Below are 26,992 nucleotides of genomic sequence, written 5' to 3' on the forward strand. Positions count from 1 at the left end.
CTGCCACTGCTGGGGATGTTTGCTTTTTTGAGCTCATCTTTTAAAAAAACAATGTTTATTTAGACCAGCCTTCTAGCTAATGTTCAGTACACAGTTGCCACCTTCTAATTACTTCTTTTAAAACAGATTTACTATGCCCATATTGGTGCCTTTTTCCTTCCCTACACCTCCCAGTTCATAAAAGAGAAACCTTAAATAGGGGATAGTTTAAACCAAGGTTGCCCAAACTCGGGTCTCCAGCTGTTTTTTGGACTACAATTCCCATCATCCCTGAAGACTTGTCCTGCTAGCTAGGGATGATGGGAGTTGTAGTCCAAAACAGCTGGAGATCAGAGTTTGGGAAACCCTGGTTTAAACTTTGGAGTGGGGGAAACACGGAGGAAAAAGGCTAAATCCTTGGGCCTTTGTGTGAAACCCGGAGATAGGGCAACATGAGCAGCTGGTAAGCAGGGGACCTATTTTGACCTGGAAACTTTGCTCTTGAAGCCGGGTAGGGTTGCTTCATGGGAGGAAGGGGTATTCTGCACATGCTCAGGAGCTGAAGTTGAACACTGAAAACCAGTGTCAGGATTTAACCCCTGGTGAACTTTGCTTAGCTTAATGCAGTGTGTTGTTGTTTTTTCCTAAAAAAATGTTTAGGGGTGCTCTCATTTTGACTCAAGAAAATCACCATTTTCGGGGAAAATAAATACAGGAAATGGATAAAAGTACAAAGATTCATAAAATGTTTAGGGGTATGCCATTAAAAAAATCACTGGCTTAATGAAAGTGGTGTCCTTTCCGGAGCATGCTGTTTTAAGTCTCGCACTACCCTCCCCGGTTGCCTTCTGTAATTCGAATAATATTTAGCGCCCCAGGTTGAATTCCCGGGTCTCGAACCGACGGACTTGCCGGGTTTTCAGTGCCGCCGGCTCTTCGGGTTTTCCCGGAGACGCTTCGGCTACAGAGGAGAGGAGGGGGCGGGAGGAGGAGACCGCCTTCGGAGGGGGGCGTGGTCAGAGCGAAGGAGGCGGGACCGGCAGCCCCTGGAGCTGCTCTCTGGTTGTCGCTTCAGGCCAGCCAATCTCGCGGGCAGCTCTTGCAGCCCGCATCTCTCTCTGTCTCTGCCCGGTGTAATGAGGCTGTAGCAGCTGCTGCAGCAGCAGCAGCAGGAGCAGCAACAGGTTATGAAGGGCAAAGAAAGCAAGAAAGCGAGCGAGTAAGCAAAGCAAGCGAGCACAGCCTCCTCTCCTGGCTCTATTCATCTGCTGCTGCTAGAGGGGGAGGCCGGTCCAGGCTTGGCCCCCTCCCCTCTTCGCTCCTGATGGGGTTTGCACGGCTGTAGCGGAGGTGAGAGAGTCCATTTCCCTACCTCTAGACTCTATAAGGCACTCAATGAGAAAGCTCTTTCAAAAGCAAGCAGCCGTCCATTTCTGCCTTGCAAAAGCTATGGGGCGCTTTATTTATTTATTTATTTAGGGGGGTGGGGAGGTTATCAACTCAATGTTTGTGCCGCTTTGAAAACAAACAGCATCAACATCCAAAAGTTTGGGTTTGTTGTTTTGTTGTTTTGCTTTTTTGCAGAGAGTTTTCCCGGGCTGTCAAGCCGTTAATCCCGTCAAAAAGTGTGTGCCGTGGGATTCTGTTGGGGAATTGCTTGTTGTTGTTGTTGTTTTTAAAAAAGCAATGCAGGGGCGAGTCAGTCGAGGCTGCAAAACGGTGGAAAGTGCCTCAAATGATTGTGTGTGTGTGTGTGTGTGTGTGTGTGTGTGTGTGATTTGCCTGTGCGTTTTGGTGGTTTGAAAGACCAGGAGAAGGGCGGGGTGGGGGGGTGCTGAGCAGTTGTCTCAATGCTTTGTTGTTGTTTTGTTGTTGTTGTTGTTTATTTATTTAAATGTTCCCTATGCCCCTTTGGAAACTTCGGAACCGTTTGCAACAGAAAACGTGCATCCCTCTGGGACAAGCCTTGTTAGCAAATGGAAGTATCCCCTTTGCCTTAAACTAGCCAACCAAAACTATCTAAATTATGAGTTACTGTTAAAATGCTCTTTTCAAAATTTTCCACAGGGTTAGTAGCCATGGCAGACTGTTGCTCTGCGAAAAGATTAGATGTTGCTATATTGTGTGTCTAGATATATGCACTATGCATTTGATTTTTGTGGTTTTAAAGAGTTTTTGATATTCTGTAACTGAATAAAAAAAGATGGCCTTTGTTCCTTCACTCAGTGTGTGTCTGAAAAAATACGGGCATATCCTAGGCTGGATAGTAGTGTGCTGACCAGTTCTGGTGCACACATTGCACGGTAATACAGGGTAGTGATCTAGCATTTGGCGTGTGCCTATATATGTGTGAACCAATTGTGTAACTTTGGGGTGTGGCTCCAGAGCCCCAGGAGGTGTGTGAAGGACTGGGAGTTTGTCCCAAGTCTAGATATGGCCAACGTTGAGGCTATTATGTATACATTAGAGTATTTTGTATTTGCACACAGATTCATAGAAGTCTAGAGTTGGAAGGGACGCTGAGGATAATCTGGTTCAACCCATTTTAAAACAAAATCTGTGAAATGGTCTTTAATCTGTGCTTGGGGTAGTAAAGTGTTGCAAAACCGTCTTAAAATAATGCTGAATGCTTGAAGTGAGCTCCAATAATCCACCAGCAGATGAAACGGGTACGGGGTTTTTGTTGTTGTTGTTGTGTAGTAGTTGTTGTTTATGTTAACAAATGGTTTTTCCTGCATTTATTTTTAAAAAGTCATTTCTATAAAACTGCATTGAACTTTGGCCACTAGAGGCCGCTCGTTCAATCTCGCTTCAGCCAAGGCTCCATCTCACTCACTAGGAATTTTAACGTTTTTTGAAGTTGCAAAATTCAGAAGCGACTCAAATATACCTGCTCACTGAGAAGCGACCAAAGGCTTGCCAAAGAGCAGATAACCCATTTTGAGATTTGAGCCTCCCCATGGAGCATCAAGCAATGCATTTCCATTAGATCTGTAGCAAATTTAGTTACGATTTGTATACACACATTTATTTTTTTTAAAGGTGGATCTGCACAATATTGATCTGAAGCCTATGGGAGGTGCATTGTGCTATTCACAGATGATCCTCTGAACATTTGGATCAAGAGCTTTATTACGGCATGGGGGTTCAGTCGACTTTCCCGATTCATGAATTGGCAGGGTCTTTAGTGTGGTGGCTCCCGCCATGTGGAACAGTCTGTTATATGTTTTCCAAGTATTCTGAAAACTTTTTTGCTCACCAAAGCATTGGGAAAGACTGGAGCGCAATGGTACAACATCTGCCTTGTTGTGCAGCAGGTACAAGGTACAATCCTTGACATCTTTACATTAGTCCTTTCAAAGTAATTAAATAAAACAGCTCGGCATCTGCTTTATGGAAATAGGGAGGAGGAATTTTTTTACAAAATGAGGCAAATATGAATGACTGTTTTACAGAACAAAATCTGGTTTAGAAAAAAGGATACAGTGGAATCTTGGGTTACGGCGGGGATCCGTTCCAGAGGCCCTGCTGCAACTGGAAAACGACACAGCCCAAAGCATTGCGTCTGCGCACGCGTGCAGCGCGATTTAGCACTTCTGTGCATGTGCGAACGGCGTGAACCCAATAGTAACCTGTTCCGGTACTTCCGGGTTTGTGCTGGTCGCAAGTCGAGGGTGACGTAAGCTGGAGGCAACGTAACCCGAGGCTCCACTGTATTTGGTCGTCATAGAACACAGTCCTTTTTTAAAAAAAAATCCTGTTTTACATTTTAGAATATTCATTTAAACAACCTTAAAATATCAGTGACTTCCCTTCTCTTTCCATGGTTCATTTTGCATAACATAAATCCCTGCATATTTTACCTAAACTAAACCATTCAGTATTCCATTATTACATCCATCTAAACTTATTTACGCTGTTGAATTTATCTTAATGCTGCCAACATTTTCAAGTGTACACAATCCCCCCCTCCATATATTCAATAAACATTTTTATTCATTAAATGTATGTTCTTCTTCTCTTATTTTATATGTTAGGTCTGTAAGCTGCGCGTATTCCATCACTTTTAAATTGCCATTCTTCTTTAGTTGGGACCTCATTTGTTTGCCATTTTTGGGCTAACCAAACATGGGCCACCATAGTGGCATACATAAATAACCTTTTTTGACATCTGGGAATTTCCGTCTGAATTATCCCCGACAAAAAGGACTCTGGTACTTTTGAACATTGTTTTCAATTCATTACGAATTATTTCCCAATACAGTTTTACCCTTTTACAGGTCCACCACAACCACATATGAAATAACGTACCCTCAGCCTCACAGAGCAGAGTCCTGTTGTCTACTCAGAACTTAGTCTTGTTGAATTCAATGGGTCTTGCTGCCCAGTAAATGGGGTTAAGATTGCAGTCGACTGACACTGGCCTCATTTTATCAAAACATTCCTTTCCCCTCATTCTCTCTATTTGTGTGTGTGTGTGTGTGTGTGTGTGTGTGTGTGTGTGTGTGTTGGCTTGTACAACACTTTGATCATGCAGGGATAGTGCTTAACTTTAACTGGCTTGTATCCATTATGCAGACTTAGGGTGACCAGACACATTGAATCCAGGGCGCCTGTAACCTTAATAATAGCAGCCAGGGCTCCTGTATCTTTAAGAGTTGTGTAGAAAAGGGATGTTATTGTACTGCAAGTATGATAAAAGCTGTGCCACCTTCTCATCAAGGTACAGGAGACCCCATTCCATCCTATGCACTAGTTCATTTGATGGGCATTATCTGTTTCCAGTATCCAAAATGGGTGTGCAAATGTAGTAGCATACACCCCCCCCCCAAAAAAACCCCTTTGGGTATTTGCATGCCATATGCAAACAAAATCCATCCTGTTGCATGAAGAACTATTTTGTTTGGAGGATGTGTTGCCAATTTTAAATTTCACTAGAGAGCAAATTAGTATGCTTCCTTCTCTTTCAAATTCATGGCATGTGGGCTTCTGTATGTCTTGCCATCTGTATTGCCATCACTTGCGGAAAGAAGCTTAAATCCGATTTTAGCTTGGACTCTGAGTGATGACAGAGAGTCAGAGAAGAATCCTGTTTGCTACTACTGTGTTTACTTCTTCTTGATGTTGCAAAGTGCTTTACAATATGTATTTGGGTGGATTTGCACAGGCTCTTTACTGTTTTTCTGGAACTACAAATTAGGCATGTCAAATGGTAAAGTTAACAGCATATCAACAAGGTAAAGGTAAAGGGACCCCTCACCACTAGGTCCAGTTGTGACCAATTCTGGGGTTGCGGCGCTCATCTCACTTTATTGGCCGAGGGAGCCGGCGTACAGCTTCCAGGTCATGTGGCCAGCATGACTAAGCCGCTTCTGGCGAACCAGAGCAGCGCACAGAAACGCCGTTTACCTTCCCGCCGGAGCGGTACCTATTTATCTACTTGCACTTTGACGTGCTTTCAAACTGCTAGGTTGGCAGGAGCCGGGACTGAGCAACGGGAGCTCACCCTGTTGTGGGGATTCGAACCGCTGACCTTCTGATCGGCAAGTCCTAGGCTCTGTGGTTTAACCCACAGTGCCACCTGTGTCCCTATATCGACAAATGTTGCCTAATAAAACTTTGGGTCCAGTGACGAACGGTATAACTGCCTCAATGTTTTGCAAACATTGGTGAGCTTGTTTTGCTAATTTCACTTCATCTGTAGCAATGTTTCTAGCAATGTTTCAATGCAATCCTTTGCGGTGATGTAAGGCAAAACAAGCGGCTGTCGTCTAAAACATCAGAAGAGCATCACATTGGCAAACTCTGTTGTCCGAAAGCACCAGGTTGCCAGAGGCTGCTTTTGTTTTTTACCTGTCCTATTGCAAGGCTTGCAGGCTTCCATATAGGCGCTCACAACAAAATACTCCCCTCCTTTTGTTTTTTAATTATTTTTAACAAAACACAGACCAAACAAACCAAACACAATTGATAAGGTGCATCAGTTTCATTCTACCTTAGTTGCTGCTTGACTTGATAGTGCAGTTAGGTGTGCCCTGGGAGCCTGGCCTTTCTTCTCCCAACCCATAATAAAATGCTTCCTTGGTGGTTTAGAATTTGTCCCAGCCCCATCCTGTCTATCTTCTTTCCTGCGCTTTCGTAAGTTCTAGCACCAGACTTCTGTCCCCCACTCCTTCTGTTCCAGATAGAACTCTCTGCATGTCTTTTAGTAAATCGAAGGAAGCACTAACTAAATCATAATAGCCGCAGGGACTCGGTCAAAGAATCTTATCTGTAATATATATGTCTATTTTGTGTTTATAAGCATTACTAGCGTTAAATGTGAATTCTAGGCTTTTGAAGCTCCCTGTTGAAAGTAATGCTGGGGTTTAGCAAACCACTTGAAAGAGTGGAAACTTCCTGTTTTTGCTTTGAAAGAACCCATTGGCACCTTAAAATTTATTAAGTGTGTAAGAAGACTGGTGTGTGTCTGCTGGTTTTTTTGAGAGAGAAAGAGAGAAAAAAGGAAGAAAGAAAGAACCAGAAGAGGGAAGGAAAGACTATTTCTTGCTGCAGGGCTGTTGAATCGAGAGCATGTTTAAAGTTCCCAGTATTTATTTTGACAATTATTCCATTAGGGTTGTTCACACATTACACTGAACACAGGGGTTGGCTGTCTCAAGTCTTTGTGTGAAAGTGTGTATTCTTGCTCACATATGTAGCTTGCCTGTATACTCGATAATAATAATAATAATAATAATAATAATAATAATAATAATAATAGCTCCGCAACCACAGAGTCGTCCACGACTGGACCTGATGGTCAGGGTTCCCTTTACCTTTTTGCCCCACCCATCTGGCTGGGTTTCCCTAGCCACTCTGGGCGGCTCCCAACAAAATATTAAAAATGCAATAAAACTTCAAACATTAAAAACTTCCGTAAACAGAGCTGCCTTCAGATGTCTTTTAAAAGTCAGATAGTTGTTTATTTCCTTGACATCTGATGGGAGGGCGTTCCACAAGGTGGGTGCCACTACTGAGAAGGCCCTCTGCCTGGTTCCCTGTAACCTCATTTCTTGCAGTGAGGGAACTGCCAGAAGGCCCTCAGAGCTGGACCTCAGTGTCAGGGCTGAACGATGGGGGTGGAGACGCTCCTTCAGGTATACTGGGCCTTCTGAATTACTGTAGGAGTGTACAGCTCAACCATCTGCATACATAGATTGTATGCTTGTTGAATGTAACAGTTGAGCATCTTTTTAACTTCCTCTGCTTCTCCTTATGCTCTCAACTTTAATCCTTGTAATAATCCTCCTTAAGAGGTAGACTAAGGGTAGCCTTGTGGTGGTTCCCAAACTCTCTTCCTGCCACACCCTTGTCTCCATGGACCACTTGAAAATCGCTGAGGGTCTTAGCAGACCTCTTAATAATTTTTCTGCTTGTTGTAGCAATAGCAATGAGCTGTGTTAGATGCTGCACGCTTTTTAAAATTTCATTTTTACAGACACACCACAGGCCACTAATGGTCTACAGTTTGGGAACCCCTGCTAAGAAATGAAGTTTCGAGGCCTGCTTCAGGCTTGTTGGAGTCGACACTTCTAGCTGTTCATTTCTACAATGAGAATAAGCGAGAGTGACCTGTCTTAGAAGCAGGACTTGCAGAGATCTCTGTACATGATTTTAAAACAAAATAAGAAAGCACGAAAAGCAATGGTTGGGATCAATTGAAAAGTCATAAAGTAATGAGCAAGCTTTTGGGTTTACCGGAATGCTTCTTCAGGCTGGACATATAGCAAAGAGGGAGGAAAAAAGAAAAGAAGATGGAGAGAGAGAGAGAGAGAGAGAGAGAGAATGAATGAATTACGAAAACCTTGTTGTAATACTCAAGCTTGAATTGAAGAGGTTTTGCCCAGACTTAATTAGGCTAGACCGTGTTTGCAGTGAAGAGATCTCATGTTACACCAAAGACAAATGGGACAACCCTCTTCTTATACAGTATACTCTTGGCTTTAGTTTTTGATTAGTAATTAGCCTGAAGAAGGGGGGTGGTGAGCTTGAAAGCTTGTTTGCTACTCTGTGACTTGTTAGTCATAAAGGCATTGTGCTAATAAAGGCTACCGCTGCTGCAGGGAGCAACAAGAATATATTTGAAAGAGCTCCTGCAATTTTCAAATGCTATATAATGAGTGATGTGTGATCTTCTTGAAAAAGTGATAAAACTGAAGTCTGATTGGCTGATGACTCATGTTTCCTTTCCAGATGAGCTGATTTGCAGAGGATTGTCAAGATGGCTTCTACAAACACCAGGAACAGGTAGGACTTAGGATGAAGGCACCATCCACTTCTCTTAGAGAGGCCCTTGCTCGCTTGTCCTTGTTTCGTGATCTTTGCAGGAACAAAAGGTTACTGTTAAACACACCAATAATAATAATTTAATAATTCTATTATTTGTACCCCACCCATCTGACTGGTTGCCCCAGCCACTCTAGTTGGCTTCCAGCATATTCAGAAACATAATAAAAGTTTATTGGGGCCCATTTAGGGACCTGTTTTGTGCAGCATTTTAAGTCCAATGGCTTACCACGCCTGCTCCTTTGCTCCTGTGTTGCACTGAACCTAAGCCTAGGTAATCTGAGCTGGGACTTGTGCTAACTATGATTGGTACCCAAGAACAGCCTTAGCTGCTGGTCATGGTTAGTGGAGAAACAGCTTAACCATATATCCTGGTTCAGATGACATGCTAATCTGGTCGTTCCCAAACTTTTTTGTTCCACTACCCCCTTGGCTCCATAAACTGTTTCCCAATGCCCTCTATAAAAAGCATTGCAGTTGTACCTTGGAAGTTGAACGTAATCCATTCCAGAAGCCTGTTCGACTTCCAAAATGTTAAAAAACCAAATCACGGCTTCTGATTGGCTGCAGGAGCTTCCTGCAGCCAATCTGAAGCCCCGTTGGACGTTCAGCTCCCAAAAATAGTTTGCAAACCGGAACAGTCACTTCTGGGTTTGCGATGTTTGGAAGCCAAAATGTTGGGAATTAAGCTGTTTGAAAACCCAAGGTACGACTATATTCAGAATACAGTCATACCTCTAGTTGCGTTAGGTTGATGTTGCAGATTTTTGGGTTGCAAACCCGGAAGTGTATGCTTCCGGGTTTTGCCGCATGGGCAGAAGCATTATGCACGCTTCGTGCATGTGTAGAAGCACTCTATTGCATCACGCGCAGAAGCAGCGCTCTACTTATGGACTTTTCGTGCTGCGAATGGCACCCCGGATCGGATAGTGTCCATAAAGTAGAGGACTTTAGTGGTTTGGATGACCCACTGAAGAAGATCACAATGCAATAACATTCGAAACAGTAACAATTAATTGCACCTTTATCCAATTAAAACTATTTAGTTCCATTAATTCAACAAAATTGATGGACTTGATCCTGTGATAAGGGCTTTTCAAGGTCCCATAGTCATTTGCACTACCCAGCCTTCACTACCTCCCAGGCAGCACTTTGGAAACCAGTGTGCTAAGCTCAACCTTGGATTGCTGACGGGTCCCTGGAAAAGAGTTTGCAGGCACTTTGCTCCTCCCCAATCTGGTAAAAACAAGCAGGGAACAGGGCAAAGTGCACTTGCAAGATGCTCTCTTGAAGCCCATAGAGAAGCCATAGTTTAGCTTACTGAATTGTGTGAACTAGCTTAGTGAGGCACTGCTAGAGGCATCTGAGAATTGCTCCCAGTATTTCAGGTTTTGTTTGTGTGTCCTGGGCTTCCTTTTTGTTTTATAGTCTTAAGCATGGGTAGGCAAGACTAAGGCCCGGGGGCTGGATCCGGCCCAATCGCCTTCTAAATCCAGCCTGCGGATGGTCCAGAAATCAGCGTGTTTCTACATGAATAGAATGTGCCCTTTTATTGAAAATGCATCTCTGGATTATTTGTGGGGCATAGGAATTCATTCATTATTATTTTTTTCAAAATATAGTCTGGCCCCCACAAGGTCTGAGGGACAGTGGACCGGCCCCCTGCTGAAAAAGTTTGCTGACCCCTGGTCTTAAGAGACATTGCTGAGGGCTTCCAAATTTCATCTTGCACTTTGCATCTGTGCAACAAGCACAGGGCATGGATTATCCTGTCGCTGTAAACAGAAATATGCCTTATTTCCCACTTCACCTTCCTGTTATAAAATTTTAGGGTGCACACACTTATCAGACACACACTTCACGGAAAACCAGTCCTTTACCCTTCAAAATTTAGGAAATATTCCCTGAGGAAAAATTACACTTTATTTTAGCGCACAGAACAAGCCCCAAAAGCCACTTTAGCTCTCCTAATGGCTCTAAATATTTCCTGTGCAGGATGAAATATCTTGGAGAAACCTTTCCTAATAGTTCTTTTACTTAAAATTCCTTCAAATCCTGTCTTAAGGGCATATTTTGTTCATAAATGGGGTAGGCCTGTGACCTGGATTCTACAACTAAAGTATTTACTATCTCAAAAGAATGGCCAGATAATGCAATCATCAAAGCATGATCAGGTATCTTGACAGGAGAGAAGTCACACCTCACATGTATGATGCTTTGTGGGTGGTCTTTGGTTAAGGAGTTGGGCTGCAAAAGCGAACCCCGTTTTTTTCTAGAACTGTCGCATGAAAGAAATTGGCTGTGGCCTTCTCAAGTGCAGGGCTCTTCAGAAGAACAGGCAACCTGTAAAATAGATTAGATCAACAATGGCTCACTGGTTGCCCCAAGATAATTCTGTCTGTCTCCTGATTCAATCAAGAAAGGCACTTGCATTTTGTAATCTTGTTCTCTTGAGTGTCTATAAAAACGTTTGAGTCACCTCTTCAGCTTTAGTGGAAGGTGCTCAAGGCAACTTCCACCGAAGCCATGAAAACCATTCAAAGGTCTGCGGATTATGAATAAACTTCAACTTGAAAATTTGTTGGCATTGTATTAAGTTTCTAGCATTGGGTGGAAGAAATGGCCGTGGTTTTGTTTGCCAGGGAATGGAGAAGTCTTATAAATTTATAAGGCATGGAGAAAGAGCACAGTAAGAGCTGTTCGACAGTGGAATTTGCTGCCAAGGAGTGTGGTGGAGTCTCCTACTTTGGAGGTCTTTAAGCAGAGGCTTGACAACCATATGTCAGGAGTGCTCTGATGGTGTTTCCTGCTTGGCAGGGGGTTGGACTCGATGGCCCTTGTGGTCTCTTCCAACTCTATGACTCTATGAAATTCCATATTTTTGTGTCCCCTTTGGACTTTGTATGCAATTTGACTCCTCTGTGTGTGCGCGCACGCTTGCTTTAAAATTGTCTTCAAATATTCATATATGTATGCAGTGCTGTATCACCTGCATGCTCTCCATAATAGTGAGCCCTTTGTGCTGGATGAAGCCATGGGGAGTAAGATATATAAGCTGATTGCAAAATGGCACCTTCAACTTAGGCTATGGTCGCCTAACGTCTAGGCGCCATCTTCCCTCCAAAATGAGTTTTGAAGCTTCCAGGAAAATATTTTGGATCCTTCTCTAAGAGACATTTTGCTCTCCCCATATTTATTTACTTACTTAATTTAAATAGCTGTCCCATAGCAGAAGGAAGCCAGGGTGGTTAGGGCAGGGGTCTGCAACCTTTAAGACAAAAAGAGCCACTTGGACCCGTTTCCGAAGGGAAAAAAAACTGGGAGCCGCAAAACTCGTCATTATAAAAATAACTTTTTTGTCACTTTTTTATTATTTCTTTGTTTGACCCCTCAGAATTACTCCTCCTCATAGAAATAAACGTTAAATTAACAAGTTACCTTTTTGTGTGTGTGTGTTCTTCACTCCCCTTCAAAACAGTGACCAGCGTGCATGCCCCCTTTCAATGCAGTGACCAGCGTACATGCCCCTTACAATGTAGCGGGCGGGCAGGAAGGTGACGTTGGGACGGTGCGTGACTAACACATGCACCGCCCCCATGCGACGTCACAGCCAGTACAGCGCCCGCCGCAGTGGGGAGTGTTGGGGCGCACAATGCGCCTCCTCCCCTCGCTAGTATCCGCCCCAGAGCCGCGGCAAAGGTGTAAAAGAGCCACATGCGGCTCCGGAGCCGCGGGTTGCAGACCCCTGGGTTAGGGGATTGGGCTAGGACCTAAGAGATCAGGATTCAAATCTCCACTCAGTCATGAAGCTCACTGGGTGACCTTCAGCCAGTCGCAAGGTCGTTGTGGAGATTAACTGAGGGGTGGGGTGAACCATGGAGAGAAAGGTGGAATATAAATGCAATAAATAAGCCCTTTTGCTTACCTGCTTAAGAAAGATGGAGAGGCCAGCCAGGTGGCAATGTCTGTCGCCAACTTGGCATTCAGAGATCTCCACAACTGGACCCGTGCCAGTTGGAAAACACACCTGGCTAATTTCTAGCACTGATGGAGACTGACCCCTTATAAGGTGAAGGAGCGCTTCCACCCCCATTGTTCTGCCCGGATGCTGAGGTCCAGCGCTGAGGGCCTTCTGGCGGTTCCCTCACTGTGAGAAGCAAAGCTACAGGGAACCAGGCAGAGGGCCTTCTCGGTAGTGGCACCCGCCCTGTGGAACCCCCTCCCACCAGATGTCAAAGAGATAAACAACTACCTGACATATTAGAAGACATCTGGAGGCAGCCCTGTTCAGGGAAGTTTTTATTGTGTAACTTTTTAATGTATTTTTCATCTTTGTTGAAAGCAGCCCAGAGTGGCTGGGGAAACCCAGCCAGATGGGTGGGTTACAAATAATAAATTATTATTCTTATAAGGTGGGCTGTGGCTCAGCAGTAGGACATATGCTTGGCATGCAGAAGGCAGGCTCAATGCCTGGCATTTCCAGGTATGGCAAGGAGAGATGCCTGTCTGAAGCCCTGGAGAGTTGCTGCAAGCCAAGATGAACCTGATGGTCAGAATCTGTCTTAAGGCAGCTTCCTAGGTTCCTGTGACATGCATCTGGGGCCAACTGATCTCCATCTGGTACCCAGACCGGCCACCTCTGGCTTATGTAAATTAAGTGAAGCAACATGGAGCAACTTTGTCAAAACATGGCCAGCAATGCTGCTTCATCAGGTTTTAAAGGGATTAAGGAGAAATTTAGTTCCTGGAAGAGGTCAAATGCTGCTCCCATAACACAGCTGCATTTCCACAGCCAGAAAAGTGCGGATTAATCAATCCCTTATAGTCAAATTTCCAGCTTAAGTGTGCTCAGCGCGACAATGTAAGAGGCACGAGGGGGGGAAAACAAGTCGTATTGAGTTTCAGTTAACTCCCCTCTAACCTGTAGTATTGTCTGGGCGCCTGTTCAAGGTGCTTACTGCCGCCACAGAGTCCGAGGTGGAAGAAAAGTAGAGCTGGTGTTCTCAGCATATCGCTGACACCGTGCTCCAAAACAGTGCATGGTGATCTCTCCTGTCAGCAGCAGATAGTTAGACGTTAAAAAGCAGAAGTGGGACTTCTGTGGTGTGTTCCTGCTCAGTGATCCTCTCCGGGATACTCTATTTCATCCTGTCTTCCACCCAGTTTTCTCTCTGCCCCCAAAGCAGTCAGACAGCACTGTACATGCTCATTGGGGTTCCTACACTCTGAAGCAGGGTTTTTTCTACCTAAAAAATTGAAGTTTTGCAGATCTTAGTGTTCCCTTGAGTCTGCTGATTCCTCTCTCTTCTGCGTGGGTGTTGTCGCTTTGGCTACATAAGCAATGGCGCTTGCCTCTGAACAGTGAAATTGGAGGAAATGGTCAGGGAACAAGATGGGATCATAGAGGTACTGGAATCGGCACTGGTGGGTCAGTTAGAGCACCACAAAATGGATGTCTCCAGTTATACCAGAAGGAATTTATTTGTGGTTTGGTGACTAGGACCCTGTCCGCACTGTACATGTAAAGCCAGCATCAAACCACTTTATACAGTCATGGCTTCTCCCAAAGAATCCTGGGAATGGTAGTTTGTTAAGGGGCCTGAGAGTTGTTGTAAAGGTAAAGGAACCCCTGACCATCCGGTCCAGTTGTGACCGACTCTGGGGTTGCGGCGCTCATCTCGCTTTATTGGCCAAGGGAGCCGGCGTACAGCTTCCGGGTCATGTGGCCAGCATGACTAAGCCTCTTCTGGCAAACCAGAGCAGCGCACAGAAACGCCGTTTACCTTCCCGCCAGAGTGGTACCTATTTATCTACTTGCACTTTGAAGTGCTGTCGAACTGCTAGGTTGGCAGGAGCAGGGACCAAGCAATGGGAGCTCACCCCGTCGCGGGGATTTGAACCGCTGACCTTCTGATCGGCAAGTCCTAGGCTCTGTGGTTTAACCCACAGCACCACCAGGAGATCTCTATTCCCTGCTCCTTCAGTGCTATAATTCTCAGTGAGGTTTAACAATCACTTATTCCCAGGGAACTCTGGGAATTGTAGCTCTGTGGGGGGGGGAATAGGGGGTCTCCTAACAACTCTCAGCAACCTTAACAAATTACAGCTCCCAGAATGCTTTGGGAGATGCCGTGACCATTTAAAGTGATATGAGGCTGCTTTATATGTATAGTGCAAATATAAGTCTCCTGGCCTCAAAGAGCTAACAAGTGCTCCAGCCTGTTGTTATGGATCCTTTCACCAGTGAGGCAGCAGGGTAGGAAATTACTGATGAGGAGATATGCATGAAGGTAACTGATCCAGTCTGGGATGCTAACCCGGGAGTGAATATGCCGGGTGATCTCACTTGTTCAAAAGGACTTGACTCAATTGCCTCTTCTAAATTACTTTGAGATAAATGTGCGCTCCCTTTCATTAATGTTCCCAAAGCGCACCCACACCCACAATTCAAAGCCGAGAAATAAAATAATGCATCTCCTGCAGAGTCTAGTCTAGCACTATCCAAACAGGCAGTGCTTTCTCACCCCAGATCAGATATTGCATCAAAATGAATCTGACAGCTGTAGTGAATCTGAAGAGCAAATTGCCATCCTGCCTGTGGATTCTGCCTTTGTTTAGCTGGTATATAAATCACGGTCGTTAACACTCTTTATAGCCTGCCTGCTCACTGAATTGTTCTCCCAAGTCCAACAGGAACATATAAGCCTCTGTGTGTGCTAAATTTGTCTCTCTGCAGAAACTAGCTGCTGCTTGTAGAACAATTAAAGCAAAATTATTAAGCTGCTCGGATAATGTCTGCCTGGAGGATGCTACCTGCAGGATAGGCTAGCTGAGGAAAGGTGGTCTGTAAGGCTCCTAGATTCATTCTTCTAGCTCTTGGCAGGAGTTCCTTGCATTTACATTGCAGACAGCCTAAGTCTGGCTCAGCCATCCAGGCAGAACAAGGAGTCTCCTGGGAAAAACACGATTCAAAGGGCAGCTGTCATGGTGCATCGTAGCCAGCTCTGCTCACAAGTGGAAACCTCACCCTAGTATCCTGTGAGGTGCTGCAGGGAAGACTCTCCCCCTACACCTAAAGGTGGCAAGAAACCTGTAAGGTGGTTCTGAGACAGTTACAGGGGCATTGCAGTAATAACAGTGCAATCCTAAACTCACATACAGTGGTACCTCGGGTTACAGATGCTTCAGGTTACAGACTCTGCTAACCCAGAAATAGTACCTCGGGTTAAGAACTTTGCTTCAGGATGAGAACAGAAATCGTGCTCCAGTGGCGCAGTGGCAGCAGGAAGCCCCATTAGCTAAAGTGGTGCTTTAGGTTAAGAACAGTTTCAGGTTAAGTACGGACCTCCGGAACGAATTAAGTACTTAACCCAAGGTACCACTGTACTTAGTTGGGAGTTGGGACTTACTGTTGAGTAAAAATGCCTGGAAGGTAGTTGGCAATTTCTGGTAAATGGGAATAGGTTTTTTAAAAAATCATATTACAATGGATAACTCTCCCCACGCGTCACAGTATTTCCACTCCTAGTTATAGTAAACCACTTATACGCTTGTTTGCTAACAAACCGTATCATGAATACATCAGATGGACTAGCAATATAAAGTTGTGCACAAATACCACAGAGATCTAGAAGTGCCACTTCTGGCTGGCATCTTGTCTCGAGAGACAATGGAGTACACCTCCAGGGGTGAGGTCAAACCACTGTGTTAGCAGCATCACAATGATCTCCCTGGGGCACAAGCCTGGGCTGTACGTAATGGAGGTCCTGGGCTGCTCAGATGACAAGGCTCCCCTTTTGGCTTTGCTCATGTTGCCCAATACATTTGGCACCAGTTTGGCTGCAGAATTTGCTGGAGGGAGGTGTACAAGGCACCATCCAACCATCTCAGGGATTTGTGTAGGGTTGTCTTGCAAGGCAGTAGAGGTTTAAGGTCAGTTTTCCTTCTTCTAGATGGTCTGCCTTCCCAGGTTAATGAGCCTCATCTGCCCCTCACTTCAGCACTTGCAGAAACGGCCTTCATGACTGTTGGCCCCACTAATGGTCCCGTCCGCTCAATCTGCCAGAGCCTGTCTTTTGCATGCAGGTTAAGTCCCTTCCCCAAGACCAGCTACCCTCTCCTGGTTTTAGCTGGCCAGTCAAAGCCATTCCTGGGGTGTGGCTGCTGTCGCCTGCTGACAGCTTCTAGGAGCCACAGCTGAGAGCTGAGTGCAGGGTGGGGACCAAAGATGAACAAACTACCTCCCCACCAGAGGCACTACCCCTCCCCCAACACCCTGCACACCCCAATTTCCACTTCAGCCTGTGTGTGTGTGTGTATTCTACAATCCATATTTACTAATATATCAAGTGATTAGAGGTGTAGCCTCCTGTAAGCTGGACCAAAGCCACATCCATTTACTATCTTCATTGTAGATGGTGGAAGTTGCTCCTTTTCCGTATAGGCTAATTGCTGTTGCTTTCCTTATCTTCCCCAGTTAAATAGTGCTTGTGGGTTGGAAGAACTGACTGCTGCTCACATTATTATACCTTTTTAGCACAGTCGTTTCTTCTCTTGGCAGGCAGACCTGGCTCAAATCGTTATGGGTTCTTCCCTGACCTTGATCAACTTGGGACCCTCCTCTAGATCTGCTCTGCAACAGCTCTGAGAAGCAGTTGAGGCCAAGAGCAGGGTGACTGGTTCAGAGTCAGCTTAATTTTGGAAATTGAACCTGGGTCTGGTTCAAATTCAAATCTGTCCGTCTAAACCAGCACACTACCCTGTCCCATATGCTGCCCATAAACACTATACTTTAGTTGGGCTGTGGTGTAGTCCAAAAAGGGGCCCTCTGCACATGCAACATACAGTGGTACCTCAGGTTACATACGCTTCAGGTTACATACGCTTCAGGTTACAGACTCCACTAACCCAGAAATAGTGCTTCAGGTTAAGAACTTTGCTTCAGGATGAGAACAGAAATCGGGCTCCGGCGGCGCGGCAGCAGCAGGAGGCCCCATTAGCTAAAGTGGTGCTTCAGGTTAAGTACAGTTTCAGGTTAAGAACGGACCTCCGGAATGAATTAAGTACGTAACCCGAGGTACCACTGTAGTGGAATCCTAAGAGTTGCTGCCAGGGAACCCTCCACAGCAGCCTCTTTCCTTTGTGGGGAAGGGTTCTCCCTTCTCCATTTTATCCTCACAACAAACCTGTGAGGTGTGGGTCAGGCTGTCATTGTGCGTGGCTGCAAGGATCGCCAGTGGGCTGCCATTACCTGCTGCACAATACCCTGCAGGAAGAGTGGCCTACTCAAGCTCAGTTACTTGCATGGCCATTTTACGACGGGCTCCATCTCTGTGCCGCCATTTTGTGACTGGTTCTGCTCCATTTTGTGACTGGTTTCGGTGCCATTGCAATGGTGGGCCTTGGCCATTGGCATCCCTCCTTGTGGCTCCTGGCAAGATAGTTTTAGCATGTGAATACCAGAGCTACATGGGTACTGTCTCTCTTAGATGCCTAAACTCAAATTCCCTTGGCCTGATATCCCTAGTGTTGCAAGATTGTCACGAGCGCCTGGACTAAAATTGTCTATCAAAAACTTCACTCTTGTGGTTTATCACCACAACAGCTACAGTGGTACCTTGGGTTAAGAACTTAATTCGTTCTGGAGGTCCATTCTTAACCTGAAACTGTTCTTAACCTCGGGTACCACTTTAGCTAATGGGGCCTCCCGCTGCCGCCACATCGCTACTGCGTGATTTCTGTTCTCATCCTGAAGCAAAGTTCTTAACCCGAGGTACTATTTCTGGGTTAGTGGAGTCTATAACCTGAAGCGTCTGTAACCTGAGGTACCACTGTACTCACTTTGGGTTTTAGTAAAGCAAACAGTCTCATTTGTCAGCACCTAAATGATATCGAGCGTCAGAACAACTTCCCATTTCGACTCTCTGGCACCCTATCTGCATAACCTAGGAATTATAAAATATAGACGTGCTTTTACTCTCACAAAATTGAATGTATCACCCTCAGCTGTACTTGAGGGACGATTCCAACAGATTCCACACGAAAAACGCTTATGTCCCTGTGCAGATGGCAGTACCAAATTGGTGGCGCATGCCCTTCTGGCTTGCACTCTTTATAAAGACTTGAGGAATGAGATTATCACCCCTCTTTTATTGTCCATCCCGGGTCACCCAACCACTGCCACAGTGTCCTTTCTCTTGGCAGATCAAGATGAGCAGGTGACAGCAAAGGTTGCAAGGGTTTTGAGCTGGGGCAATCAGAATAAGATCCGCTATTTGACTGTTGATGCAAAACCCTAAAATTTATTTTATATAATTGACTTTTTATTTCTATTCTTTGTATATCGTATTGTTGTTTTATTGCTATGGCCGAAGGCTGGCGCAAATAACGATTCATTCGTTCATAGCATAGATGAGGCTGCCCAGTATACAGGACTCTGCAGGATCCAATCAAGGAAGCCTTGATTGTTGTTCCTTATATGCGAGAGTTCTGGATGTGTAATGCTGATGGGTGAATCTGTGGTTGTGTTGGTATTTTGGTACCCATATGTGAGTTTATTCTGGGAGGGAAGTGCGGGACGTTTAATGCTATGCACATCAGACCTGCGGAAAAATCCCTGTGCGTTGTTATTGAGGTAATGGGTAAAAAGGGCACATCTGCAGTCTCAGCTGGGAATCTGGTTATTTTGGCTGTACAGTAGGGAGACTGTGGAGGGCTATTGAAGCCTCCCTCAATGGGACAATTCATGGACTGGGGCCAGAGGTCTGCCTGCGAATGAAAAGTCCCTAGCTTGCATGCTTGATGCACTTGGAATCACAATAGGGCGCTGAGCCCTTTCACCTCCCGCAGCAAAGGAATCTATTGGGATATAAATGGAGGCTGTTAAGGCACATCTCGTTAATTAATAGGCCCCTTTTCAGCTTTGTTTAAGGCCTGCCTCCAGACTTACTGCTTCTCCATAGTGCTTGCCCAAGATGTGTTGGCTATTAAGGGTGTGTGTGGGGGGGGTGTATCTATCTATAAAACAATGGCTGCAAAGCTCTTTAACTTACAAATGAATATGAATGAAGGGTGTCTGGGTTATTTTAGTGGGTAGGGTAGCAATGGATAGCTTACAAACAATCCTGTGTATTGCACATCAGCAATTACATTGTGTTCCTTGGGTTGCAGGATGTCTCAACTTCTGCTGATTTGCCTAGGGAGTTGTTATGCTGAAGGAAAGGCTCCCAAGTTTACTTTAGCTCCTTCCTAGTTTGCTTTCTCCCCCCCCCCCTCTCTCTCTGTGTGTTGTTGTGTGTGGCTGAGCAGGTTTATATCTTTGTTTTACAGGGACCAACTCTGTTTAGGGATTTTTGATTATCTGCTACTCACCCTCACCCTCCCTACTACTGACTTCCCTGCAGCCTTTGTAGATAAAAAGAAGCACCAGTTCTTGCACTTTGTTTTATTATATTTTTTAGCTCATCTATGCCTCCACTTTGAAATCAAGAGGAGATCAGATGTTCTGGGCTGCTTGCCTTCTCTGTGCAATAGGCCGCCTAGTTTGTCTGCTTTGCACTGCCCCCCTCCCTTCAAAATATCCTTTTCTCTTTTGGCCATTCATGCAGAATTGATACCTAAGTCTGTTTCTGGTTGTAAGAAACATTTTCTCATTGGAAAATATATTGGGAACTGAATGCGTACAAAATCCCTTGGGCTGCTCCACCAGCTCAGCACATATATTCTTTCAAAATAGCTTTAATATGAAGCCATCACAAGCCCCGTTCCCTGCTTCAAAAAGATGAGTTACAGGTCTCTAAAATCCCCCACAGTTTAAAACATCAGAACCTGCTTCCTAATCTGCAAAACATAATTTCTATTGTGACTTCTCTGTGCATTTGTAGTGTTTGGCAAGGGGTATGCATATACCCTCAAAAAACAACAACTATGTGCTTCAATAAATGAATTCTGCAACCAGTCATCAATTATGCTCACCGAACTAATTTGCATGATTTCCCTTTGTAATTTAGTTGTTTTGTATAATTTAATTAACCAAAAAGAAAAGGCTCTCGGAGCATCTTACAACAATCAATAATAAGACAGTTTCCCCTCTCCGACTTAACAGCGCACAACCCACAACACAAAAGGAAAAGCAGTTGGAAGGGATGATGAAAAACAGCAAAGTAGTTCTCAGTTGCAATGTTTCTTATAAGTGTTTTTTTCTGTCCAGCACCCTGCAGCTGCTTCACCTTTGGTCGATGCCCAGGAGGAGCTTCCCCCTCTTACTGCAATGTTCTTCCTAGGATGCAGAGAGATATTTTAATATTTACTTGTCCTGTGGAGGGGCAAGAAGTTATGCAGGGCACTGACACATTGGCCAGTGAAAAAATTAGTTCACCCACCACCACCTTTGGCTTTTAAATTTTCAGTAGGCATTTCCCATTTCAGTTCAAATTGTCTTTATGCCTATAAGGACTAGAAACATATAGCAGCACACTTGCACCCCTCAATATCGGTACATTTTTTGGGGTAACATAACAAAAAAACCTAGGGACCTGGGTGGTGCTGTGGGTTAAACCGCAGAGCCTAGGGCTTGCCGATCAGAAGGTTGGCGGTTCGAATCCCCACGACGGGGTGAACTCCTGTTGCTTGGTCCCTGCTCCTGCCAACCTAGCAATTCGAAAGCACGTCAAAGTGCAAGTAGATAAATAGGTACCGCTCCGGCGGGAAGGTAAACGGCATTTCCATGCGCTGCTCTGGTTCGCCAGAAGCGGCTTAGTCATGCTGGCCACATGACCCGGAAGCTGTACGCCGGCTCCCTCGGCCAATAAAGCAAGATGAGCACCGCAACCCCAGAGTCGTCCACGACTGGACCTAATGGTCAGGGGTCCCTTTACCTTTACCTACTCAAAAACCTGGCATTCATCGAGCATTTTGTGTTGAGTTGAGTTACATTTCTGTTTTGTAAAGTGGGATAAAGAACCATTGGTGCATGCTGAATATGTTGTTCCTTGGAACACAGAAGCAGGGATCAAGGAACAGAACACACCTCTGCTTCTGGTTTTTTATTTGCACAGAGTGCAAGCTATTTAAATGTTGTAAGTCCCTCTTTCCACCCACCAAAAGACCCACTAATCGTGGGTAAAGTATGATTCCCCCACCCCAGAAGTAAGGAAACACTGAGTGCCCGATATGTGAGTCAGCAGTGTGATGCAGCAGCAAAAAAAAAAAAAAAAAAAAAAGCCAATGCTATTCTAGGCTGCATCAAAAGACGTATAGTGTCCCGATCAAGGGAAGTAATAGCACCACTCTATTCTGCCTTGGTCAGACCACACCTGGAATAATGTGTCCAGTTCTGGGCACCACAATTTAAGAAGGATGTTGACAAGCTGGAATGTGTGCAGAGAAGGGCGACCAAGATGATCAAGGTTATGGAAACCAAGCCTTATGAAGAATGGTTGAAGGAGCTGGGTATGCTTAGCCTGGAAAAGAGGAGATATTATGACCGTCTTCCAATATCTCAAGGACTGTCACATGGAAGATGGAGCAAGCTTGTTTTCTCCTGCTCTGGAAGGCACGACTGGAACCAATGGCTTCAAGTCACAAGAAAAGAGATTCCGACTAAACATCAGGAAATACTTTTGACAGTGAGAGCTGTTTGGCAAAGGACCCGTCTCCCTCAGGAGGTGGTGGACTCTCCTTCCTTGAAGGTTTTCAAGCAGAGGTTGGATGGCCATCTGTCATGGATGCTTTAGCTGAGATTCCTGCGTTCCTGGGGGTTAGACTAGATGACCCTTGGGTCCCTTCCAACTCTATAATTCTGTGATTCTGCATCGGAGCAAAAGTTGCCAGTATCTTTCCACCCGGTGGCGGCGGCTGCCTCTTATCCGCGCGCGCCCCGCATTGCGCGGAGGCCAGCAGTGCCAGGCAGGAGGGAACTCCGTGTCCAGCCTGGTGCGTGCTTGTACATTGTGTGTGTGTGAGAATAATTTGTATTTTGGCAGCGCTCAGCAGCCGTTCCCCCTCCGAGGCGGGGCGTCCGCGTGTGCGCTCTCGCCGCGCGCCTTTCCCCTTCTGATAGGCTCGCCGCAGCCGGGCTTGTCCATTCCTCCCGGAGCCATCCCTCCCCGTTCCGTCGCCCTTGACAAAACAACATGTCCATTTAAGGGAAGGCGGAGCGTACCATGCGAACTTTTCGCCGGGGGGGGGGCGGGGGCGAGGCTATAGGTGCGAATCGTTTCAGAACCGGCTCTCCAAAACAATCCCCTTCTTTCGTTGGGAAAAAAGCGCAGCCAGAAGCGCGCGCTGCTTTCGCCGAGTTTCCCCCTCACCCCAGCGCCCCATAATGGGTCGGCTCAGAGGCCGGAACGGTCCGGAGCTCCCAATGGCCATTCAGTAAGCAAGCCCAGCCAGCCAGTCCCGGGCTTGGCTCGCTTACCTGTGGAGCAACAGCAGCAGCAGCAGAGCCCGCGAGCTCCGCCGCCTCCCCCTTCCCCTGTCTCCGCTCGCCCTCTCAGCTGGCTTGCAATGTGTCGAGCCGGACTGGAGGAGGCCCCCGGGTGCCCGGATGTCTATCCAAATTAGTGTCGGACTGAGCTAGCAGAGGGAGGGAGAGGGAAGCGTTACAGCCGAGGAAGCAGCAGTCTTTGGGGAGAAAGGAAGGGGGCGCGTAAAAGTGGGATTTCTCTGAGCCAGGGGCGCAGAGCGCAGCAGCAAATGGACAGGAAGTTTTTGGGTGGCGGAGGGTAGGGCAAGGGCGAAGAAAGCCTTCCGATGGCCAGGAGACGGTCGGCTTGCTAAACTTCACTATGGCTGCCCAGTCAAGGTAAGGATTATAAATTTTTTTTAAGCCATCTACCAAAAAATAAAAATAAAAGCAAGCTTTATGTTTGTTTCCCAGCCTCCCTCCCTCCCTGCTGTCGGAGTGTTTCCCCTCGTTGCTGCTCGTTATTCGCCTGTTCTCTCTCTCCCTCTCTCCCCTCCCCTTCTCAAAAGTTTGTGCTCTTCAGAATTTTATTTAATTTTTAATTTGTTTCGAATCGGGTTGAAATGTATTTGGGTTTAAAAAAGAAAGCAAAGCTCACCAGCCCACCCCCCTTGTTAAAAATCAAAGACAGTTTTTTGTTTTTGTTTTTTTAAAAAAAGTTTACCTCTCTCTGAAAGGTTGTGAAACAGGAACCTCCTGGTATTTAAATGTAATGGTGCATTTTTAAAGAAAATCCTTGTGAGGGAAGCAGTTGGAATCCTCTTATCTTATAAAAGCTGATCATTGATATCCCCTCTTGCAGCGCTTTCCTCTTCAACAGCCCCTTTATTATAAAGGAAAGTATATATACTGATGCTGACACAACGGGTCTTTTTTGTAAAATGTGTACGGATTTAGTATGCTTTCAGTTTTCTCTGGATTGCATGCCTTTAAAATGGTAGCTGGGCAGACTGTGAGTGAAATCTGCTGAGTAGGCAAAGGATGGAAATGGTCTGTGGAGCAATGAAAGGGGAGTTTGAGTGAACCAGAGTAATTATCTCTAGTTACTGCCAAATTAGGGGATGGTAGATGAATCCAGGTACTGTATACATTTAAAAAATGGTTGTTCCTAATCACTTCGGATTATGGCTTCAGGGGAAAGGCTTTTTATTAGTGCTGCTGCTGCTGCTCCTTCCTCTTCCTTCCTTAGGAATATTTGAGAAATCCCATGGCTAAATTGGGGGGGGGGGGACTATCCACCTCACTGTATTTGAAGCAGCATGATGAGTTTGGGATGCAGTTTTCTTCCCTTAAATTCACACCCACCAGGCTCCCACTGTGGTTCTCTTACCACCCTCCAAAAAAATAAATAAACTGGTACCCAGCTGACCTATTTCAAAATGATGTTTGGTGTTGCTATTAGTAGTGTAGATTCCTGGCTGGAAACCGGGAGGTGGGACTGTGGCAACTGGCAATGTTGGAGAAAAAAATGTCTGGTCGCTCCTGCGTGGGATAAGTAGATGCTTGTATTCTTTTTTCTGGATAACTGCAACTTTCCTTGGGTAATGTTGGGCAATAAATAATGGGGAGAATATTGCTAATGGGTCATTGCCATAGTTTTGGAAGTATTAAAGCTCCATCTCTCTCTCTCTGCCAGAGTCTTTATGTTCAAGTTATAATTTGCTGGCCGTCTTCTAGTTCATAAAAGTGCCAACCTCAACTTTTGCCTTTAAGCGTTCACTGGCATAGTTTGGGAGGTTTGAGGGTGGAGTGAAGCGTTCTGGCTAAACTTGATTTGTATCGTTTAAGAGGCAACGTAATTGAACTCAGTCCTTTGTAGTGTCTCTGTGATGTTTGGAGGACATAGCCTCTGATGCAAATGTCAATGTTCTTGGTTGAGGGGAGGAGAGAGAATGTAATGTGTGATACTTTAAAAACAGCAAAAATCTGAATACACCGATTTGACTTTTCAACAGAATGTGTTGAGAACAGTCAGAGATGCAAGCGCTTGGAGTGTAGCTGCAACAAGGAGTTCAGAATTGTTTTCTATGTGGTAGAATCCTCTGTTGTAGGAGAGGCTGTTTATGAAATCCAATCCAGAGAGTCTTGCTTCTGTTTGCCCTGCAGGTGATTGTGAGGCAGCTTGGCAGCAAAGGTCGGGAAGAATAAGAAACATTAGCATATGGATTCTTCCCCCCCCCCCCCCTCTTTACCTAGAAGAGAAACATTTACCAAACAGATATAGTAAAAAATATCTACACATTTTGAGCCGCCTGGTTTTCCCCACATGAGCAAATAACCGGGCATCTGTTAATCTGAAAAGCATAGCTCTGATTTCAGTAAGGATGTTCCGCTTGTGACTTTAGCATACGATGGCCTGGCGCCTACAGGGTTGAGTCCTGTGCACAAAGGAAAAACCCTGCACATGCAGTTCTCTTTGTAGAATTGTGTCAGCTGTGACAATGCCTTTTGGGAGGCACCAAACACAAAGCGGTCTCTCAGCGGGACTTACTATTCAGAGGTAGGGATTGGAAGGTTCGGTTGCAGTTTTGTGCACGTTTACCTGGGAGTAGCTCCTTTTGAACTCAGCGCAACTGTCTTCTAAGTAGATGTGTGCCTAGGATTTGGCAGAATTAGCTAGAGTAATTGTTTGAGAGGGGCACCACTTGGGCTGCCCCTCACAGAGAATTTTTTTGGCCTGGTTTTACGTATACAGCAAAAGAAAAAATACAAATTGCACCACGCCAAAATATTAAAGGTAAAGGAACCCCTGACCATTAGGTCCAGTCGTGGCCGACTCTGGGGTTGTGGCGCTCATCTCGCTTTATTGGCCGAGGGAGCCGGCGTACAGCTTCCAGGTCATGTGGCGAACCAGAGCAGCACACGGAAACGCTGTTTACCTTCCCGCCGGAGCGGTACCTATTTATCTACTTGCACTGGCATGCTTTCAAACTGCTAGGTTGGCAGGAGCAGGGACCGAACAACGGGAGCTCACCCCATCGCGGGGATCCGAACTGCCGACCATCTGATCAGCAAGTCCTAGGCTCTGTGGTTTAACCCACAGCGCCACCCGCGTCCTCCAAAATATTAACTTAAGTTAAAAAACAACAACGCCCTGCAAGTAGAAAGCTAGTTGAGTTCGTGCCATGTGGCCTCCATTTCCGATCATGTGATGCCTGACATTGGCAGAGTAAGCAGTTACAGGGACTAACATAGTAGCTTTGTGGGTTTGCTGGTGCCAGGCCCCCCCCCCAAGTGACATCATTCTGCGGTGAAAACACTGTGAGTGACCCCCAAAGGCAGCACTTTTGCCTAAGAGCTTGCTCAAGCCTGGCACCAACCCTGACCCAAGTTTACCTCTCGGGTTTCTCTGTTGTCGTTGTTGGCATCCATCTGTCTCTGGAGACTGTGGAAGAGTGTGCCTTTGGGGGGTAAAGTCAAACTGTTGGAAGGTTGCAGCGCCTGCTGTGGCTGTAGAGTCTGATATGGGAGACAGGGAGAGACATGTTTTGTTGCAGCTGGGGCAGATGAAGGCGTCCGGTTGTGCTGCTACAGATGCAGCATGGCGTTTCTTCAGAGAGAGGTTTCTCCATAGTGTGCTAGTTTTATGCTTAGGAGAAATTTTTTTTTTTTAAGCATGCTTTTGAAAATGCAACTGGAGTGCAACTGCCTCATTATGCCTTCCATTTCACAGAACCTCTCTCCCTGGTTGCAAGCAGACAAAATTGCTCTTTGCAAGCCAGACTTCAGTTATGGTGTAGGAGTGGAACATGGAAATGGGAGAATTCTGACTAACTTCTTTGGTTAGATTGCTCAGCTTCTGCTTTTGTTTTGATTCAGGGGTAAGGAAGCAAATTCTAGGCACTTGGGCTGCAAATATCAGCATGCTATCTCAGTGCTTTGATACAGCCTGCCGTGTTCACATACTGAATTGGATTCTAGTTTCTCCCTCTCCTTCCCACAATCTTACTTGAGTAAAATTAATCATAGTGTCCAGAAGTCTTAGAAACCTGGAATCAAATAACAGTGTGCAGCAACCCAAAAATATTAAGCATTAAATTAAAATGGAAAACTTGATTAAAGTGACCCTGGTGAAGGGGAGAGGGTCACAGTTTGCAACTTGAAGGGAGTGATTTTTCCAAAGTAAAATGCCACCCATGAGCTTAGTCCTCAGCTCTTTTTGTCATTATGTAGTCTTGAGCAGTGAAATATTTTCATATGTGAAAGTGCAATTTGGGAACA

At 45.5% G+C, this 26,992-nt stretch overlaps 1 protein-coding gene and 1 long non-coding RNA gene across 16 annotated transcripts in view; one reads left to right on the forward strand and one right to left on the reverse strand.

Annotated features, from left to right (window-relative positions):
* Nucleotides 1-981: 981 nt before the first annotated feature.
* The window catches only part of AFF1 (ALF transcription elongation factor 1), a 146,834-nt gene continuing 120,823 nt past the window's right edge, over nt 982-26,992 (forward strand). For 4 of the 15 annotated variants that reach the window (XR_014515523.1, XR_014515524.1, XM_083458592.1 and 1 more), the window contains exons 1-2: nt 1,006-1,329; nt 8,215-8,268. Coding sequence is in view for 11 of the 15 variants with exons in the window: in XM_083458592.1 (XP_083314718.1) it covers nt 8,243-8,268 (26 nt within the window). In the remaining 4 variants the exon portion in view is untranslated. Of the gene's footprint in view, nt 1,330-8,214; nt 8,269-22,266; nt 23,111-26,992 lie in introns of those variants that run through there. The other 11 variants (XM_083458594.1, XM_083458583.1, XM_083458586.1 and 8 more) reach the window with 7 other exon arrangements.
* Nucleotides 20,026-22,574, reverse strand: LOC310686024. The gene is made up of 2 exons (XR_014515652.1): nt 22,469-22,574; nt 20,026-20,584 (listed from the first exon to the last, which is right to left on the reverse strand). It is a non-coding gene; the product is annotated as an uncharacterized lncRNA (long non-coding RNA).

Source organism: Podarcis liolepis (genome assembly GCF_965112155.1).
Source record: "Podarcis liolepis genome assembly, chromosome: 9".
Taxonomy (NCBI): domain Eukaryota; kingdom Metazoa; phylum Chordata; class Lepidosauria; order Squamata; family Lacertidae; genus Podarcis; species Podarcis liolepis.